At 55.8% G+C, this 18,901-nt stretch overlaps 1 protein-coding gene across 10 annotated transcripts in view; it reads left to right on the top strand.

The window, feature by feature from the left end:
* The window catches only part of PDE2A (phosphodiesterase 2A), a 94,805-nt gene that overhangs the window by 61,052 nt on the left and 14,852 nt on the right, over nt 1-18,901 (top strand). For 8 of the 10 annotated variants that reach the window (XM_033405637.2, XM_004279757.3, XM_033405640.2 and 5 more), the window contains 5 exons: nt 1,974-2,063; nt 5,429-5,517; nt 12,502-12,611; nt 13,349-13,404; nt 18,699-18,758. In XM_033405637.2, coding sequence (XP_033261528.1) covers nt 1,974-2,063; nt 5,429-5,517; nt 12,502-12,611; nt 13,349-13,404; nt 18,699-18,758 — 405 coding nt within the window. Of the gene's footprint in view, nt 1-1,973; nt 2,064-5,428; nt 5,518-12,501; nt 12,612-13,348; nt 13,405-17,578; nt 17,638-17,737; nt 17,948-18,698; nt 18,759-18,901 lie in introns of those variants that run through there. The other 2 variants (XM_033405643.2, XM_033405644.2) reach the window with 2 other exon arrangements.

The following is an 18,901-nucleotide window of genomic DNA, read 5'->3' as shown; positions in this document are numbered from 1 at the left end:
GTGTGTGAACTGTGATGAGGAGCGCCTAAGGGTCAAAGGAGAATTGATCCAATTTGGGGATTGTATCGTTTGCAATGCGCAACTTCTGATGTCCTAGGATGGAGACACATCTTCATGACCAAAATGTATCTTCACTTGAGCAGTGAGGGGGATAAAAGAGGAGTTGGGGGTTCGAGAAAGCAATGCCAAGTGAGCATTTGGGGGAGACAGCCCATTACTGCCCCCCATCCTGCAACACAGGACTGGGTGGGAGTGGGAGGTGGGGGAGGGGAGGAAATTGAAGCCAAGAAGATGCAAGGTGAAATCTGGAGCTGAAGCTTGGACCCTAGGCTTCATCTGGACCCCAGTGCAGGACTCCCCTCTGTAGCCACTCTGAAAAATGGGCATCTAGCCATTTTTGCATACCCCCAGGTATGGGGAGCTCACTTCCTCTCTCCTGGTGGCCTCTGCCTGTGCAGCGTGGCTCTGCCTAGAAGAAGTTCTTTCATCCCACTGGGCCAAGGCCAGCCTCCTGTGAAATCCTATGGGTCTCCAGGCTGTCTCCAGGACCACAGAGTCCAGTCCCCCTGCCCAGGAAAGCCTGAGATATTGGAGTCAAATACTGAGACCCCTGGGTTCTGCTCTGCTGCAGGCTAGGCACCCCTAGACTCTCCAAGCTTAGTGACATGCAGGACTTGATTTCCAGTTCCCTCCTTACATGGGTCACCTCCTCTGAATGAGTCTCATCTTGTCCTTACCTGGGACACAATGCACTGGGGATGATTGAATCAGTGGAGGAACTCTCATCTTCTCTATTTAGGTTAATGGATCTTTATTAATACGGCCGACAGTTTCAGCATTTTAATGTATTACCAGCCACATTTACACTACGGGCTCATGCTGAGCCTGTGGTCCACTAAGACCCTCAATCTCATATCACTTTCACAAGAATGGGGCCACGCCATGTGTCCTGCATCCTACAGTTAATCGCTTTGCTTTATGAACTCAGCCATCCACAAGGAAGCCATCAGAAAGAACTTCCAGGGGCTAGTGGGGAAGGCATAGCTGAGTGGATGGTATGAGTCACAATTCTGCCTTGGCCCTGGATCCTCTGTTCCATTACCTTTCTCTTTGATCCCCATGGTTCTGGCCAAGTTAATAGAGCGAGAAGCAGGGACCTTTCTTGTCTCTGTTCCGGCTCTCCAAGGACGGGGACTGTTCCTGGGACGGGAAGGCTGTGAGGCAGTCAAGGCTGATCTCTCCTTCTCCTCCTATCTTGCCAGGGGCTGGCCCGTGTTTCTCGCATCTTGTGGGTTCATGCACCCCTTGGATTCTTGCTACTTCCAGCCCCTCACTAGGCTGACAAACGAGACCGTGTGAACCACCTCCCTCCTCAGGAAACTGAGTGGGACTCAGATTCAGCAAATGTTTAGCTGAGCACCTATGTGTGTGGGCACCCTGTGAGGCACTTCTAGGACTCAGTTTCATTTTATCTTCACATGAGCCTGTAGGGGGAGATAGCCTCAGTTGCCTCCAATTTACAGATAGAAGACTGAGGCTCAGTGACTTGACCAAGATGCCCACTGCTAATAAATAGTGGAGCTAGGATTCAAATGTGGGGTTTTTTGTTTGCTCGTTTTGCTTTGTATTAATGTGGAAGCTTGTACTTCCCCTGCTTTCCTGAGTTGTCCTTGTCTGAAGGACAAGAGACCTGGGGTCTAGTCTAGACTTGACCTCTTGACTCACTGTGAGTTCTTTGCTAAGTCCCTGGCCCTTCTCTGAGCCGCAGTCTCCCCATCTGTAAGATGAGGGGACTTGGACATTCTAGGGCCTTAAGACTGGTTGGATTCTGAGATCCTAAGATCCTGGAATTCAAGTGTCTGCGAGCCTTGGGCTCTGGTTTAAGCTGGGAATTTGTGTTCCCAGCCACCTGGGTAGGGGGGATGCCCTGGCCTGCCTGAAAAAGGCCCTCACTGCCCTTTCCTCTCTTTCAGGATGCTTTGCTGAGCCTGGGCTCCGTCATCGACATTGCAGGCTTGCAATGGGCTGTCAAAGAGGCCCTGTCAGCTGTGCTGCCCAGAGTGGTAGGTACCTTGTCCCACGCTTCCCCTGCCCCCCTAAACCTTTGTCCAGCTCCTTGCTGTACCTACAGGGTTGAGAAGGAAAGAAGAAGCAGGGCCCCCCTCCCCCCATGAAGGGTTTGGGTGAGTGTTCTGAGAGGGCTTCCTGGAGGAGGAGGACTGAAGCTAAGCCCCCAAAATGAACTTATATAGGAATCCTGGAATGTCTGGGACAGAAAGAGCTTTAGAGCTTAATTGGAAAGATCATGTCTCAGATAATGGAATGGATTCACCTAGGATAATAGCTAGGACATAGTGGAGTCAGGTGGGCTTTGGAATATGTACAGCAGGAAGGATTGAAAGTAGACATGCAGAACTTCCTTGATGCCAGGTCTGGGAGGTGCTGAAATGGGGCTCAGCCTAGATGAATGGATCTGTGCCAAGTTAAAGTGTCCTGTCTGGAGTCAGGAGGCTGGACAAGGTGTCTTCTAGAAACCTTTAAGCTTCTCTCTGACCCATCCCAACACCACAGATGAGGTTGCAGACTGGGGGAGACTGTGACCCTCTTCAACTGCCCCAGGCCACTCCCCAACCTGGCTCCAGTGGCCACTGTCCATCCCTTAGGCAGTAGCATGGATAAACTGGCCCTCAAGACCCAAAGCAGAAGTGTCTCAGCTGTGCCAGATAGAGGGAAGCAGGGACTGTCAGTCCAGGGAGGGAGGCTCTGACTTACCCTAAGGCACATGGAAGACTTCATAGAGGAGGAGATGCCTAAACTGAGTCCTCATAGCCTAGAATGTCCCCTCCCCTACTCTAGACATCAGCCACCAGCAGAGCCCATTGTATCTGAATCTGCTGGATGGATGAACCACCCGAGGCCCAGAGAGGGAGGGCACTTCCCCCAAGGTCACACAGCATGACAGGAACAAATGGGGCTTGGCACCTAAGCACCCCCATCCCCTTTCCTCAGCTCTGCCTTTTCAAAACCTCCTGGAAGTTCAGAGCCCAGGAGGAGGGCTAATGAGTGAGCTTTATTGATTGTGAAATTGGTAGGAAGTGGGTGGTATGTTGGCTCCCAAAATAAATCCTCCCAGAGATGGGACTGAGGCAACATCTGGCCTGGGGTGGAGAAACATCTGGAAAAAAGGAGGTGGGGAGGATGGCAGGTCAGCGTCCGCGAGGCTGCGCTGGGAGTGGGGAGGAGGATGTGACTGGCCTAGTCTTCACAGGCAGGATGCCTGGTGGTTGTGCCAGCACAGACGCCCTGTACTGGATTAATCGTATCCCCAAAGCTGGGGGTTGGGAAGACAGCTGTGGTCCAGGTGACTAGGTTCCTGGGACAGTGGGAAATGTCTGCCTCGGCCCTCCCCGGAGACCTGTACGAGCTGGGGAAGCCCTGACTTTGCAGAGCCCTGCTGCCTTGATTGCATGGAAGGGCTCAGCCCTCCAAAAAGGGGTGGGGAGATAGGAGGTCTGCTCTACCCCTAGGGAGGGGTGAGGAGATGGGGGAGGGGTCTCCCTACCCCCCCCCCAACCCCCAGGGAGGGGAGTTGCTGGCACCTGGCTCCCTCATCAGCACCCATTGTGGCAGGCAGCCGCAAATGCAGATGGTGCTGATGTGTCTGAAATGGTTCCCTCCTTCTCTGCAATAAACTCAGCTAATTTTAACCCAGAGGGCTGTGAGGAAGGGAGTGGGAGGCTCCTTCCTGCCTCCCCACCCTCAGGTTGCCCACCGCTCTCTCTGCCAGGGCAGGACTCTCTGTGTGACCCTGGGTGCTGGGTAGTGTCTTAACCTCTTTGGGAGGCCAAATTCTTCAGGCCCCTCCCAGGCTGCTTAAAGAAGAAGGAGGCTGGAGACAGATGAGGCTTGGGTGGCTTCCTTCCCACTGATTTCTTCATCCCTGAGCTCCTCAGCTAGACCCTCACCCAGGAGGACAGAGGGGCTCCAGGTCTTCCTGTGTCTGCCCTTCTCACTCTCCTCAGGCCCTATCATTTCCGGCCCACGCCACCACTAAGCTTGGCTCAGATTCTCTTGAAGTGAGACTGGGATATCTCCTGGAGGTTGGGAGAGGGTGAGGGGCTGGCTGGGGACAGCCACAGGCAACAAGAGTGTCTGACCGGATTGTGGACTGTCACAGTGGTGAAAGGCAACTGCTTCTGCTGAGAAGGATTCCACACTTACTGAGGGTGGGCCTTTAACATTTAGCTGCAATGTCACCTCCTCCAGAAGCCCTCCCTGATACAGTTAGCAGAGAGGAGAGCTCTCCATTCTCCCACTGAGAAAACAACACCTCTCAGCATACTTAGCTGGGCACAGGGGTGCCCCCTCGATGGGGTGTAGGCTCTGTTGAGCCTCTGGGTCTCCCTTATCACCTGCAATGCGGGCAGTGGAGACGCTCTGCAGGTTGTGTTGGTTGTGGGTACCTAAGTGTAGCCAGTCCTGCTTGGAGGGAATGTGGCTTTTCTCCTGTGGGTCAGTGAGGGCAAGTGCTTCTGCCAGGACATGGTCTGGAACTGAAGGCAGGACTGCTCTGGGCCCTTGGGGAGGGTGGATTGACAAGCTGCAGACTTGACATTCTTCGACCAGAGCTTTGATCTCACTCTGGGGAGTGATCATTCCAAAATACAAATCACCTCCTGTCTCACAGGGCTCACCAGCCCCTCCCTCCCCAGCAGCAGCCCCTCCCCCTAACACCCTCCCCCAGCTCCCTTCCAGCTCAGCACTGGGCTGACCCCAAGCCCACCTCCTGTGCCCCCTGCCCCCACCATCAGGTCTGTCAATGCTTTGGGCCCTTTACACTTACATACCTATTACTCGGCCCAGAAGCCATTCTTCTGTGCCTCACCCACTCCCTGAATGTGTCTAATTCCCACTCCAGTTACAACTTTAAAGTCACTCCCTCCAGGAAGTCCTCCTGGCTTGGGTCATAGTTTGTGATTTCTTGTAGAGTTGTTTGTGTATCTGAGGTAGGAGGGAAGCTTCCAGGGTGTTCCGAGCCTCTCCTGCAGTACGGCCCTGAGTGGACACTCAGTTATTGTTTGCTGAGGCTGGAGACTTGGCAGGGAGACATCTCAGGGCTGTGGGGTTGGGGCGATTTGTCTGTACCTTCAGCCCTTCAGACCCTCCCCAGCGCCTTGGATGTGGGGTGATAGGTAAGGAAAGCCGGCAGGGTGATGGGTCACTGCCTGCCCAGAACCCTTCCAAGAGGAGAGAGTGAGGTGCTGAGGTCATAAGGGAGCCTTCCTACCCTGACTGCACTTAGTATCACCTGGGGAGTAAAGACAGACAAACAGATGCCCGTGACCTTGTCATCCAGACCCGTGTCAGGCTGGGACTGGGCAGCTGGGAGGGCTTCTCCTCAGGATCTCATGAGTGCCTTCTGTCCTAGGAGACTGTCTACACCTACCTGCTGGATGGGGAATCCCGGCTGGTGTGTGAGGAGCCCCCCCATGAGCTGCCCCAGGAGGGGAAAGTACGGTGAGCTGTTCTCCACCCATTGCCCTCTCACACAGTCAAGGGTGACCACAAGGTCTGGTCTGACCCTCCCCATCTGACCTTGACCTCAGCCTCCCTGCCAGGTGGGGTTCCAGTGGCCGGGTCCACTGTCTTCTCTTGTGTTGTGTTGGGGGAGTGGATGGCACAGGGAAAGCACCAAGTGGTAGGCTTTCTCCTGGAGAGCTGTTCTAAATCACTCTAGCCTCCTCAGAGCAAGTCTCAGAAGATCGGGGCTACAGTTTATCAGTTAGAACCCCAGCAGGCTACGAGAACTGCCTGGCAGGTTCTCACAGAATCACAGAATTCGGAATCACAGAATGCTGGCCCCACATGGTGTCAACTCTGAGGATAGGGAGATCAGAAGCAGCGTCCCGCTGTGGGTTCTGGAGCCCAACTGCTTGGGTTCAAATCCCAGCTCCCATTTACTACCTAGGGCAAGGTACTCAGCCTCCCTGTGTCCTGATTTTCTTGCTTGTAAAATGGCAGTAATAATAGTACTTACCTCATAGTACTATTATGGGACGATTCTTGTGATGATTAAATGAGTTTAACACATGTAATGCACTTAAAACTGTATCCATAATGAATGCTAAATGTCTGTTTTTATTTTCATTATGATAGAACATTGGAATCACAGACTTTAGGAACATGGGCTCAGCACCCTATGGTCCCTTGATACCTTTGAGCTCACTGAATTCGGCCTCCCTGTTTTCCAGATGGGCAAACATCGTGAGACGTGTCCAATGCCACATACCTGGTGTGAGGCAGAGCCAGGTCTGGGACACAGTCTCCTGGCTCCTGGCTGTCTAGGGGACAGTGAAGGGAAGTGGAGCTTGTCCGATGAGAAAGTGCTGACGGGCAGGGGTGCTGGTCCAGAGGGGGGCAGGCCATGGAGGACATGGGCACTGCCTTCTAAGCACCGCAGGGCCATTGTGGGCCCAGAGAGCACAGGGTCAGGAGCTGAGGGCTGAGTAGACACTAGCGGGGGTGTTACCAGAAGGCAGCTCTCCACTCCAACAGGCCAAGCAGTCAGGGATGTGGCTTTTTCAGGTAGTAGCTGAGGCTGGCAAGATACTCACCTTTCACAGAGGCCATGGAGAGATTGCCAGAGGTCCTGATGCTGGGGATGCTGGTGGTCCTGAGGCCCCTCCTGGCACTCGGAACCCTGGATTCCTTGACGCTAATTCTCTCCTCTGGCGCTTCCCCATGGAAGGGGCTGGCTCCCCTCCAACAGCTCTGAGCCTTCCCACCTCCTGTTCTCCCATTCGATTCCCTCATGGGGTGGGTGGTGGGTGACACTGTCCCCTTCAGCATCTCCTGACAACTCCTCCCCTTGAGGACAGTGTGAACCAAGCCAGCCATGCCCCTCTCTGGCCTCTAGTGTCCCATCTATAAGACAGCGGGATAGGGCTGGGAGGTCTTTGGAATCTTAAGGGAAAAAAATGCTAGAATGTTCCTTCTGAGCCTTCCCTATTTAGCCCCTAATCCTCAAGAACTTTGCTTAATATGAGTTTGCCCGATCCAGGAAGTTTCGTCAAAGCAGCCTGGGAAGGCTCTTTTGGGAGAGGGATGCAGGATTGTGGGCTCAGGAGGCAAGAGGTGAGCATCCTTCAGGGTTTGCTCTGCTCCTGACCCTGTGATGCTCCCCGTAGGCTTTCTACTGTGAGCTGGGGACGGGATGGAGGTTGGGGGGGGGTGCCGCCTGCGGTCCAGGCATCTTTGAGGGGGCTCAGATCCTCTGCGTCAGCAGCCCTTTCAGTATCCCCGCCCCCAGCCACCTCGGATTCAGTAAAGCCTTTGGAAAAGGTACCAAAAAAAAAAGCGATTAAAAGTGAATGTTCCAATGCAGTTAGCCCAGAGTTGAGTGGAAATGGGGAGGCCTGCTGGGAGATTGGGCTCAGAAATCCCAGGAGGCCAAGGAGGTGAGGCAGGTGAGGGGGCAAGAGGGGTGAGGCAGTGGGACGTCCCACCAGCAAGCATTGGGGGTGAAGGTTCAGGCCAGCCTCTCTTCTGAAATCTGTGCTCTGCCCACCCACACACCCACCGTGTGTCGGGGGCTGAGCCCACCTCCTCGGCTCCGGCTGAGACTGAGGTTTGTGGAAGAGGCAAGAGCACTTGAATGGCAGTCAGACAGGCCTGGATTCTAGCCCGGCCCCATCCCTGACCCACTGTATCCCCTTCCAAACCTGTTCTTTTATCTATGGAATGGAGCTAACCATGGGCCATGTCTATTAGCTTAATGAGATCATAGCTGCCCAGGGCTTAGCCCCATGCCAGCACACAGTAGGAGCTTAATGATTGCTGACTGCCCTCCACCCCCAAGTCCCAACACATGTACTCATTGGGTGACCTTGAGAAAATTACTTCCCTACCAGGGTCCTTCCAGAGGTGACCTCTGTGGCTCTGGCCCCATCAGGAGACCAGGCAGCTGCCCCAAGGCTGAGGTGGAGCCTGAGCTCTGGCCATGCCCAGTGGAGGGGGCACTCCTCCAGGCAGCCCTGGAGGGCCGGCAGGGCTGGCAAACAGCAGCAGGTGTGAAGTAGAGGTGGATCATAAAGACAGATAAGGGCCCAGGGTGGTGTGGGGAGGCCCCATTAGCTACCCAGCCTCTCCTGCCACTGCCCCGTACCCCTCCGTGGGCTCACGGATGCCGTTTCACCCCCCAGTGTGTTTTAGATTCCCTGCTTAGGCTCGTGCTCTTTCCTCCCCTGCAAAGTCCTTCCCTGTACCTTTTCCATCTCTACCAGCCCATTTCCCTTCTCTGCCACGGCCCAGCCAGAGGGCTGCTAGGAGGCCTGCTCTGTAGATCCCCGGCACTAAGGAGGATCCAGTTTTCAGAAAAGGTGTCTGGGTCTTGGTAGCCTCCCTCAGGGATGGGTCTGTCCACCAGAAGAACCCTGGGCTGGGAGCTGGGACAACATGGCTGCAATCACAATCTCATGCACTCTCTCTGGGCCTCAGTCTACGCTTCTGTGTGGTGATAAGATGGGACAGTGTGATGTCTGAGGGATGGTCCCACTATGAACCCTGAGGGCTGCAAGGGGGCTTCAGGGCTGGAGGGAGAGAATCGTGGAGGGCTGCCTGGGTGAGAGGCTTCCTGGAAGCCTTCGCCTCACTCTTCTTGCTGCCCCAATCTCCCAGCCTATTGCAGTCCCCAGCCCTGCCGCCTTCCTCTTCTCATTGTGTCTCCTGCCATCTTAAAGCCTCTGATTATTTGCTGCTGAGTGCAGTGAAATCTGGGGCCTTTCAGGCTGCAACGGAGATACCGCCCACACCGGCCCCAGCTGTTTGTCTCCTTCTGCTACCATTTGGGGGGCCCAGGGCCCAACCTCGAGAAATTTCTTCCTCAGAGCTGACCTGGTCGCCAATCACTGCAGAATCTGTCTGTCCCTCTGATTTGTCTCAAGGGACACAGAGAACAGTCTTTTCCCATCTCTGGAGTCTCACATTCTGGGAGAGGGAGAGGGAGAGAGAGAGGAGGGTCCGGGGTCCTGGCCCGAATCATAATTTGTCTCCAAGAGAGATGAAAGGGTGAGAGTGAGGTTGAGGCCCCCGGAGAGGGGGGCGGCTCAGTCAAGGGGAGGGGGCCTCACCTAAGAAGGGGTTCAGAGGAGTGGAAGAGGGCCTGGCACTCTTTCCAGGCCATTGGCTCTACTCTCCACTAAGCAAATAGTTGTTAAAGGGACGGAACTGTCATAAAGTCCACACCCGTTCCTCTTCTCACTTTGTGCCCATCTGTCTTTATCTTCACTGGGGCAGCCACGACCACCCAGGCACCCAGGGCTGAGTCACTAGCCTTCAGTCTGGGGAGCGGGCCCTGGGCTTTGGCTGGGCCGACCCCAGCATCAAGGTTCACCCCCCAACATCAGCCTGGCAGGGGAGGGGAGAGGAGGCAGAGCAGGGGCTCTGAGTTGAGGAGAAGTCATAGGGGATGTGAGCAGTAGATGATGCCCCCAGCCCCAATTGGGTGGGGGAGACACAGCCTTGGAGTCCCCTCCCCCTTCCGATATCTTTGAAACCTCTAGGGGGACAGCAGTTCTGGGAAGGGTGAGGCAGAGGAAAAGGGCTCATATAGGAGTGGGTTGAGGTGAGCATGGCCTGGTGCCAGGGTGTGGGGACTCCTGAGGATGGAGGATCCTTGGAGGCCCCAGTGCTTGGTGGAAGATCAGACCCAGTCAAGGTTGACCTGCCCCAGCCCAGCCTCTCCTCTGCTATCCAGGGACCACTGAGACTACGGGGCCCTCCCTGAGACCTGGTTTCTGCCTCTCAGATTCTCCCTCTCCAGTGAGAGTTTTACTCAGCAGCCAGCACAATCAGCCTGAAACTGAACCTGACCTTCACCTTTTCCTGCTCAAGTCCCTCTCAGGGCTCCCACTGTCCTCGGGATCAAGCCCAGCTCCTCAGGGCCCTGGCTGTCTCCAGCCTTGTTCCCTGTTGTCTGGCCACAGCAGCCTCCTTGCTGTTGGCTCATCCAGCAGACACACATTCTTTCTTTTCTCTGAGCCTTTGCCCATGCAGTTCCCTCTGCCTGCACATCCTTTCCTGTCTGCTCTGCTTGTCCTCTAGGACTCAACTCAGGCATCTCCTCCTCCAGGAAGCCTTCCCTGACCCCACTTCTGTCCTGCACCTGGTTAGGCTGGGGCCCACTCTTCCTTCCTTTCTCAGAGCCCTTGTCCGTGCACTCAAGTGTGGGTCTGTACATCATTCCCCACACAACACCACTCCTCCTCTTCTTAGTCCTCAGTAAGGAACCTGACCCAGGAGGACTCTGGAATAAATAACCACTCTGTGGAATGACTTTAAGTAGAATGTTCCCATAAGTATTTTAGTTGAGAACACTTGCCCTGGCTCTGGTTGGGGGAAATGGATTTAAGGGACCCGACAGGAGGCAGGAGGCGAGGGGAGAGGCTGCTGCAGGTTCAGGGGAGAGGTATCTCTGTTTGAGCTGGGCAGTGGCTTGGGAATGGAGAGCAGGGGACAGTTATGAGAGATGCATGGGAGGTGACTCATCCATTGGATGGGGGAGGTGAGAAGAGGGAGGCAGCCAGGACACTTTGTGGACAAGCCGCAGGGGACCCGGTGGATGCTTGTGCTACTTCGGGGGAAGTGGTGGAGACGATAAGTTCCAGTCGGGCCTTGGGGCCTCTGGCAACTTCAGGGACACCCAGGGCAGGCCTCCAGGAGGCCTTTGGGTATCTGGGGTCTAGAGCTTAAGAGATGGGGGGGCTGGAGAGTCATGAGGCCATGAGCACAGAGGAGTTCTGTGCAGAAGAGAAGAAAGGCTGAGGGCAATTCCTTCATCAGGGTCCCGGGAGGAGGAGGGGAGAGGCCAAGGCAGCCCACGGTCTGGGGGTGGGAAGAGAGGAGTCAAGGGTTAGTGAGATGGAGCTGCAGCGCTTACTGACCAGCAGCGCGGGGACCAGCGCCACCTTGTGGCTGCCCAGTAACCAGATTGTCCAAGGCCAAGTGACTGGGTGGGGTCCACTAGAAGGGGTTTGGCTGAAGGTCAATAAGGCCAGCCCCCTGCCTCCACGAAGCCCCAGCCTTTATCGACTTAGTCACCAGGAAATGTGGCTGCTGTTGCCTCCTGCCACCCTAGCTCCCTATTCCTTCCTAGGGTGATTGGCACAGTTGGACAGCTCAGAACTGGAGCCCAGCCCTCCAGGAGCCTAAAGGTTTAGGTGTGAGGGCTGGAAGGTGGGAGACACCTCCGGTTATTGTAGATTCTGAACCAAGGAGCCAGGAGTGAACCGGCTGGGTTCAGAATGTTGCGTGACCTTGACTGAGGCATTCAACCTCTTTGGTCCTCGATTTCTCTAGCTGCTGTGATCTCCTGATCTGGTGACTTGCAGGCTGTGCCCTCTCTTTTCCTCACTTGACCTTAGCTGGGCTACCCTGAGTGACCCCACATGCACACACCAGAGTCCTAGGCCCCCAAGCCTCTCTTCTCTCCAGGCCAGGCAGTTCCTACAAACACAATTAAGTGGAGGCAGCATGAGGGATGAAGAACCCAGGACAATTAATCATTAGGGAGTGGCATTTGGTGAAAAATTAGGCGCTTAATTAAGCAGGAAGAGCCAGAGGCGGGGATGGGGTGGCATGTGTGGCGAGACCAGAGAGAAACTCATTCTTCTTCCTACTGCAGCCTCCCCTGTCTCAGTTCCCACCTCCCCCTGCCCCCCCATCACACCTACGCCCTTTGCCTCCTCGACATTCATGCCAGTCCCTGTTGGAGGCTCAACCCCCTCAGGTCTTTAGGAAGACTCAAGTGTACTGTTCAGGAGTATGGGCTCTGGTGCCAAATGCCTGGGTTCAAATCCTGGCTCTACCACTTACTAGCTGTGGGACCTTGGACAGGTTACTTAACCACTCAGCACCCTAGTTTCTCCACCTGAAAAATGGAAATGATGGTAATATTTAATCCACAGGATCACTGCGAATTCTGAGTTCATCTGTGTAAGTTGCTTGGACGTGCATTGCCCAATAAACTCCTGGAGTCCCCTTCCTGTGCTGCCACCAAAAGTGGCTCCAAAATGCTTTTCTGAGGATGCTGATGCTTAGGATTCTACTCTCTTCACCCTAGTTCTCCCTGGGGGGCTCAGAGAGGTTAGGTCACTTGCCCAAGATCACGTAGTAGCTGTGGCAGGATTTAACCCAGACAGCCTAGCTCTGAGCCTTGGCTTTACTTGCTCTGGGGGATTTGTGAGAGATCCTGAAGGTGCCTTTCCCATATCTACCAGCAGGAGGCACCAGAGGCCAGACTGTAGCTGCCTGCTTCTCTACATGGGGAGGGGAGAGTTAGGGACCGAGACTTTTATTTTTGCCCTCCTCATATCCACCCTGCAGTGGGTCAACTTGTCCAGATCCTCTCAGATGTTCAGGGTTCAGCCCACTGTGTGTCCCCAGGCTGGGGCCTGTTCCTCTTTGATCCAGGGACTGAGAGGTAGAATCATATCCTCTTTTCAGAGAGGCTGTGATCTCCCGGAAGCGGCTGGGCTGCAATGGACTGGGCCCCTCGGACATGCCTGGGAAGCCCTTGGCCAGGCTGGTGGCTCCACTGGCTCCTGACACCCAAGGTAAGGGCTGGGAGCTGGGCAGGGGCAGGGAGGGACTGTGGCCCCTGTCCCTGTCTGCATCTCTCCGTCTCCTTCTCTCTCTTGCTCTGTGTCTCTAGCACACCTGCCATCTAATTCTCTCTCTGTTGTGCTATTAACCTCTCTGAGCCTCAATTTCCTGATCTGTAAAGTGGGAACAACAGAACCTACCTTGATGGGGTGTTGCTTGTGCTGGTTGTTAGATGGGCTGTAGTTGTCATGCTCTCTCTGTCACTGTCTGTTTTTCTTTCTCTTCCTCTCCATGCCCCCTGTCCGCCATGTCTCTCTGCCTCGTGTCTCAGTCTCTCTAGGTCTCTGTCCTCTGTCTCGATGTGGAAAGTGCACAAGACTGGGAGTCAGGAGACCTGACTTGCTGTGTGATCTTGGGCAAGTCACTTCCCCTTTCTGGACCTCAGTTTCCCAATCTGTAAAATAGGGGTGCTCAGCCTTACCTGCCTCCCTCCATCCCAGGGTTGCTGGGAGGATCACGAGAAAGTTGTCAAGTGAGGGGGTTTCCTTCTATGCAGGGGTCGTTGCTGTGGTCATTGTTTTCACTGCCTCAAGACCCATCTCTCTGTCTCTCCGGGTCTCTGGGTCTCTCTGTGTCTCTGTCCTGGCCTCTGTCTGTCTGTGTCTTTGTCTCCCTCCCTGGGTCCTTGCTCAGTATCTCTGAGCCTCACTGGCCCCGCAGGACCACCTCATTGCCCTCTCCCCCTCAGTGCTGGTCATACCGCTGGTGGACAAGGAGGCCGGGGCTGTGGCAGCAGTCATCTTGGTAAGAGCAGTTGTGGGTAGGATGGGGGAGAGGAGAGCAGGGGAGGGAGCAAGGGAGAGAGCACTGGATGGAGCCCCACTGGGTGTGTGTGTGTGTGTGTGTGTGTGTGTGTGTGTGTGTGTGTGTGTGTTGAGAGTAGCATGCTGGGCTGGAGCTGGGGAAAATGGGGGTCTGGGAGGAGCCTGGGAGGAGCCCTCTGCCCCACCTTGAATGGGCAGAATGAAGCCGCGGGCCCAGTCAGCAACTTGCGGAAGGATGCCCCATCTGGACTCTTACCACCGCGGAGCCCTTGAAACAGCCCTGACCCTACTTCCTCTTTGGTATCCTCCAGGATGGGTTGGGGGCAGTGTCCCAAGAGGGCACGAATGCAGCGAGGTGGGAAAGGACTGAGGAGGGATGGGCAGGTATGACACCGACAGAGCCAGTGTGGGAAAGTCAGTCAGAGAGTGGGGTCGCTGGAGCTAGGCGGCTTGAGGAGAGAAGGCCCACGGGGCAGGGCTCCTGGGAAGGCACCCAGCCCCAGCCAGACCTATGTCCGAGGCTGGGACAGACGCCAGGCAACGGGGCGGGCTTCCTGGGGTGGGTGACAGAGGGGCAGGGGCCTCAGCTGGAAGGGGGGAACCCTAAGTGGGGGGAGTTGGGCGGGCAATCGGGCCAGGGCGCCCCCCTGCTGCTCCCTCGCGGAGCTCCCCGCTTTGGGCTCCCCCATGGGGTTGGCCGAGCTTTGCGGAGTCCGGGTTCTGAGGTTCTTCCAGTCTCTCCTCCCGTGTGGAAGTGGGCGCTCAAAATCTTTGTCCAGTCCTAAGAACCGAAGGGTTAGCGCCCCCAAATCGCCCTCACTGGGGATCGACTTCCGCGGAGGCGGCCGCCACCCCAAGCAGGGGCGCGGACAGATAAATGAGCCAGTCTCGGTGCGCCCGCGGCGGGGGCGGGGGGGGGGGACTCCTCCCAACCTCATTAAAACGGAATTAAAAATTTCCGAGGCGCCTGACCTTTCCCCCAGCTGCTGGCGGGGGAGGGCGGTGGGCGTGGGGGGCGGCCGCGGGGAGAGGAGAGGAAGGAAGGGATACTTACTTGGCTTGGTCTCCTCGGCGCCCCATCTGCCTGATTGAGGGGGATGCGGCCCCCTTGGTTTCTCCCAAAAGCTCCTACCCCACCCCCAGCTTCTGTTCCCTGAAGGGAACGGATCTGCTGTTGGCACCGCGTTCTCAGCGCAGCTTCGCTCCCTCCTTTGGTCCCAGTCTGTACCAGAGCTGGTGGCTTGGAGGAGGACTGCATTCGTGCCCTCACTGTGCAGAGGTGCGCCGTGGTAGGCAGTGACTTGGTCGCCCACCTCTGTTGACGGAAAGGGGGCTGGGGGTGCCAGGTTCCTAGAAGGACCTCCTGTGCTGGGGCTGCGAGGGCTGGGTCAGTAAGGAAGCAGCCCCTGCAATGGGAAGATGCTTGGAAGGTTGTCTTGTGGGCAGGAGGATGGTCGTTGTGACCATTGTTCACCGTGGCTGAGGTCTGGCCGGGAGTCCAGGCTTCAGCCTTCTTCTGGGGGTAGGAAAGGCGTGTGTGTGTTGGGAAGAGGAAGGGTCAGATCAGTTGAACTTACCCCACCCTAGCAAAACTCTGCTCTGGGCCCTGTCCCAGGACAGGTGCTGGGGCAGAGAGAGGAGTCGGACCCATTTCTGCCTTCTAGAAGCTCAGTCTGGGGGAAGGCAGGGTCACCTTCAGACCACCACTGGCCAAATGAAAGAATGCTGCCAGCAGGAGCTCTAGTGGCAGAGGCTGGAGCAGCAGGAGGTGCCTCACAGCGCAGACAGCATTTGAGTGGGACTCTGGGACACAGGTAGGGGGTGAACAGGCAGAGAAGAAGGAGACGGATATTCTCAGCAGAGGGCCCAGCATGAGCAGAGGCAGGGTGGTGGAGTGCTGGGGGAAGAGTGTGATCCCGGCAGGGCTGAGAAGGGGGGTGCATGCTGGTGAGCAAGATGCTACCTGTGGCTTTGGCTGCCAAGAGAAGCTCCCGATTACTGTCCCCTCACCTTCTCAAATACCCTGGGCAGTGAAGAGCTCTTGAAATGTATTTGGATTGTTTGCCATCTGCCTCTCCTCCAAGGCTGAGCCTTCCTACTCAAGTAGAAATGTTCTTCTGAGGGACACCCCCTCCCCGGTGCACACACATCTGATGGATCCCGTCCTGCTGCTCCACCCCCATGCTCCTGGGGCCACAGGATCTCACATCCTCTGAGAGGCAGCATAGGCAGCCCCAGACCTCCCAGCTGTTGCCAGATCCTGAGGACTGAGGGTCTAGAGGGGGAAAGGGGGTTCCACAGAACAGATCTCTTGGGAGGGCTGACTCACCAGCTCCTTCCTCAACAAGTCCCATTCCCCTCTCTGCTCTTGTATTCATCATCCCTCCATCCATCCACTCACCCAGCCATCAACTGAAAGCATATTTCTTGAGCACCACCAGGCACTGTGCACTGGTGCTTCAAACACAGCAGCAATGATCGAGACAGACCAGACGGGCCCTGCTTTCACAGACCGTACAGTCTGGAGGGGTGGGCATGCTGGACATTAAACAAGTGAACAAAATAAAGAGAGAATTGCAAATGATGGCAAGTGCTAGCAAGGAAACCAGCAGGCCCTGCAAGGACTGTTGGGGCCTGATAGAGATGGGGTCAGCGGAGGGCTCTCTGAGGAATATGCTGTCCTGTGCAGGGCTGCCTGGCTGAGCTCTGGGACTCTGCAGCTCGCAGATCAATGTGCCTTAATTGCAGATTCTTCGTGTGGAAAGAGTCTTTGGCTCTGTTCTTCAATTATGGGATAATAAGTCCCTCTGAGGAGCAGGCAGCCCTTGGTCTCAGGCATTTGATGTGTGATTTGCGCCCACTCTTCCCCCGAGCTGTGCCTGCACACCAGATCCTTACATGGGGGTGTGGTGTCCATTAGCCACGGTGAACTTGGTGAGGGTGGGGGGTGGGAGCTGTGCTGGGCTTTCAACCTTCTCTGCAGCTCCAGTGCCCACTCTTGAGTGCTCCCACTGGACCCCAGACCCGCCCCCTGGTTAGCAAGAGTAGGTGCAAGAGTATATTCTATTGGTGAGAAGGGAGCCGTGTGTGTGCTGGTGATTGTGTTTGCATGTCGGTTGAGGGTGCGGGCAGAAGCATGTGCATGGCTCTCGGGTATGTGAACTCAAGTATCCTGTTTACAGGTATGAATGTGCACGTGTGGATGGCAGTCACTGTGGGTGTGGGTGCGTGGATGTCTTCGAGTCTGTGACTGCACTGTGTGTGTGTCTATGTGTGTGCAGGTGCGCACATGCCTGAGTATCTCTATGGGACAGTGAATGTATGAGTGTGTGTGTGTGTGTGTGTGTGTGTTGGGGGGCGCTAAAGGTCTCCATGAAGTGTGTAGTGTGTTTGTGCACATGCTGGGTAGGGATGGGCTGAGGCAGCCCAGGAGTGTGTGCACAGAGGGGTACGTCCAGTGGGTGGAGGAGGACTCCATGATTCCTTCCTTCCCTCCCTCCAACCCTCTGAGGCTCTCATTCAGTCTCCCAGCTCTGTACTGGGACCAGGCTATTTTGCCAGCCCAGGAAGTCCACAGCCCTAGAGAGGTCCCAACTTTCCCTTTTCCTGAGAGATGAGTCCAGGTGGAAAGAACAAGAAGGATGTCCTCCCCCGTCTACTAACAGTAAAATGCCCACATGTTTCTGTAAACCATATGCAAATGAACCATGCTCCCAGCACCTTTCAACAACCTGTCTTATAGGAGTCATAGATGGAGCTTCATCCAGAGCTTAACCTTCAAACCACCCTTGGCGGCCCAGCCCTCTTCCAGGTCTTCCTGCCTCCAGTCTTGCTCCCTGCAACTCCCCCTACCTTGTAGACCATGGTCCGCAGACGCTAACGCCTGCTGTGGATCCCCAGTACAGTCAAGCTGAAGTCCAGTTCCTTAGACTTGCACCCGCCCTGTGGTACCATGGACCGCACCACTGCCCGGGTCCTCAGCTCCCCATACCACCTACTACCCAGCACTGCCAGGACAGCCTTCCGCCTGCAATGTCGCCTCCGGGCTCTGCTTGTCTTCCCAGTTCTGGAAGGCCCCCAGGTGCCCTCCCCCTCTGAGCTCGCACAGCCTATAAGTTCCCACCCACTCAATCTGCCCTCTCCTTCTTCCTCAGGTATGAAGTTCTGCACCCCCTTCATCACATCCACCACTCCATCCCACCCCAGCCAGACTGTGAGCTTCCTGAGCACCTGCTGGTCTCCTCCTCTCCATCTGCTCCTGGCAGGGGACTTAGAGCAGAGGCGGGCAGGGGCTGCTGAGTGGGGAGGGAGGATGAAGGAGGGGACCCCAGTGCAAGCACTGTGGTGAGCCCTGCAGGTGGTGAGCAGCTCTGAGTAGGTGCCCAGGAAGCTGGTGACGCGGGTGGGGAGGCTTGCTGGCAGGGCCTGCAGTGCTCCCCCCTTCATTTTCCTCAACAAGCACCCAAGCAGGGCTGGGAGAAGGGACTTCACAGAGCATGAAAGATGGGCTGAGGGGATTCCAGGTGACTGACACGGGGAAGTTGGAGAGGGACAGGATGATGGGTGTGATGATGAGAAGGGATCTGGAGAAGGGAAGGTGTGGGCAGAGAAGGGGAGGGAGTGGCTGGTGCTGTCCCAACTCTGCCACTTTCTGCTCTGTGACCTTGGGCAAGTCACTCAAACTTTCTGGGCCTTGGTTCATCTGCAAGGTGGAAGCTTGCGTTACTTGTTGGTGAGAATCACATGCAAGGCAAAGCACCTTATCACTCCATTCCTTCATTCCTTCATTCATCCTCCCAAGTGCTTTAGGCACAGCAGATGCATCATAAACGGTGGACCTCTTCCCCTGCCCCAGACTTAGGGGCAGCTCAAATCCCAACTCAGAAAGGATGGAGCTGGGAGGCAGAGGCTAATACCACTGATTCCATAATCAGGGCCTGAAGGGCTCCATAGACTGAGAGATGGAGAGGGGTCCAGGGTCACCCCGTTTCCCTCACTATACACCTGGATTGTGCTGTAGATGGAACAGTAGTTGAAAAGGCAGAGATCAGAAAAGTTCCACTTCTTTGGATTAGCCCTCGAAGGCTTCCTGGAAGAGGGGATTTTCCTGAAGACATCTGCTTGGTCAGAGGATGGGCTTATTGAGGCCCACAGACTGGAGTGTGTATGTGTTGGTGGGGACAGGTGTGTGCCGGGCATGGGGAGGGCACTCTGGTAGAGACAAGAGGCTAGGGGAGGTAGGTCACAGCTGGTCCCCTTGTCACTCCCCTCCAGGTGCACTGTGGTCATCTGAGTGACAGTGAGGAGTGGAGCCTGCAAGCCGTGGAGAAGCATGTGAGTGGGGGTAGGGCCGGGGTAGGATGAGGGCTGCTGAAGACCCTCATCACAACTGATGGGAAGATGATCTGGCCCGGGAGATGGACAGACCTGGGTTCCAGTCCACTACCTCTGGGCTGTGTGACCTGGAGCAAGTCACC

The sequence above is a fragment of the Orcinus orca genome, chromosome 8, assembly GCF_937001465.1.
Source record: "Orcinus orca chromosome 8, mOrcOrc1.1, whole genome shotgun sequence".
Classification (NCBI taxonomy): Eukaryota; Metazoa; Chordata; class Mammalia; order Artiodactyla; family Delphinidae; genus Orcinus; species Orcinus orca.
The sequence above is the reverse complement of the archived record's forward strand: the minus strand, read 5'-3'. Positions and strand labels throughout refer to the sequence as shown.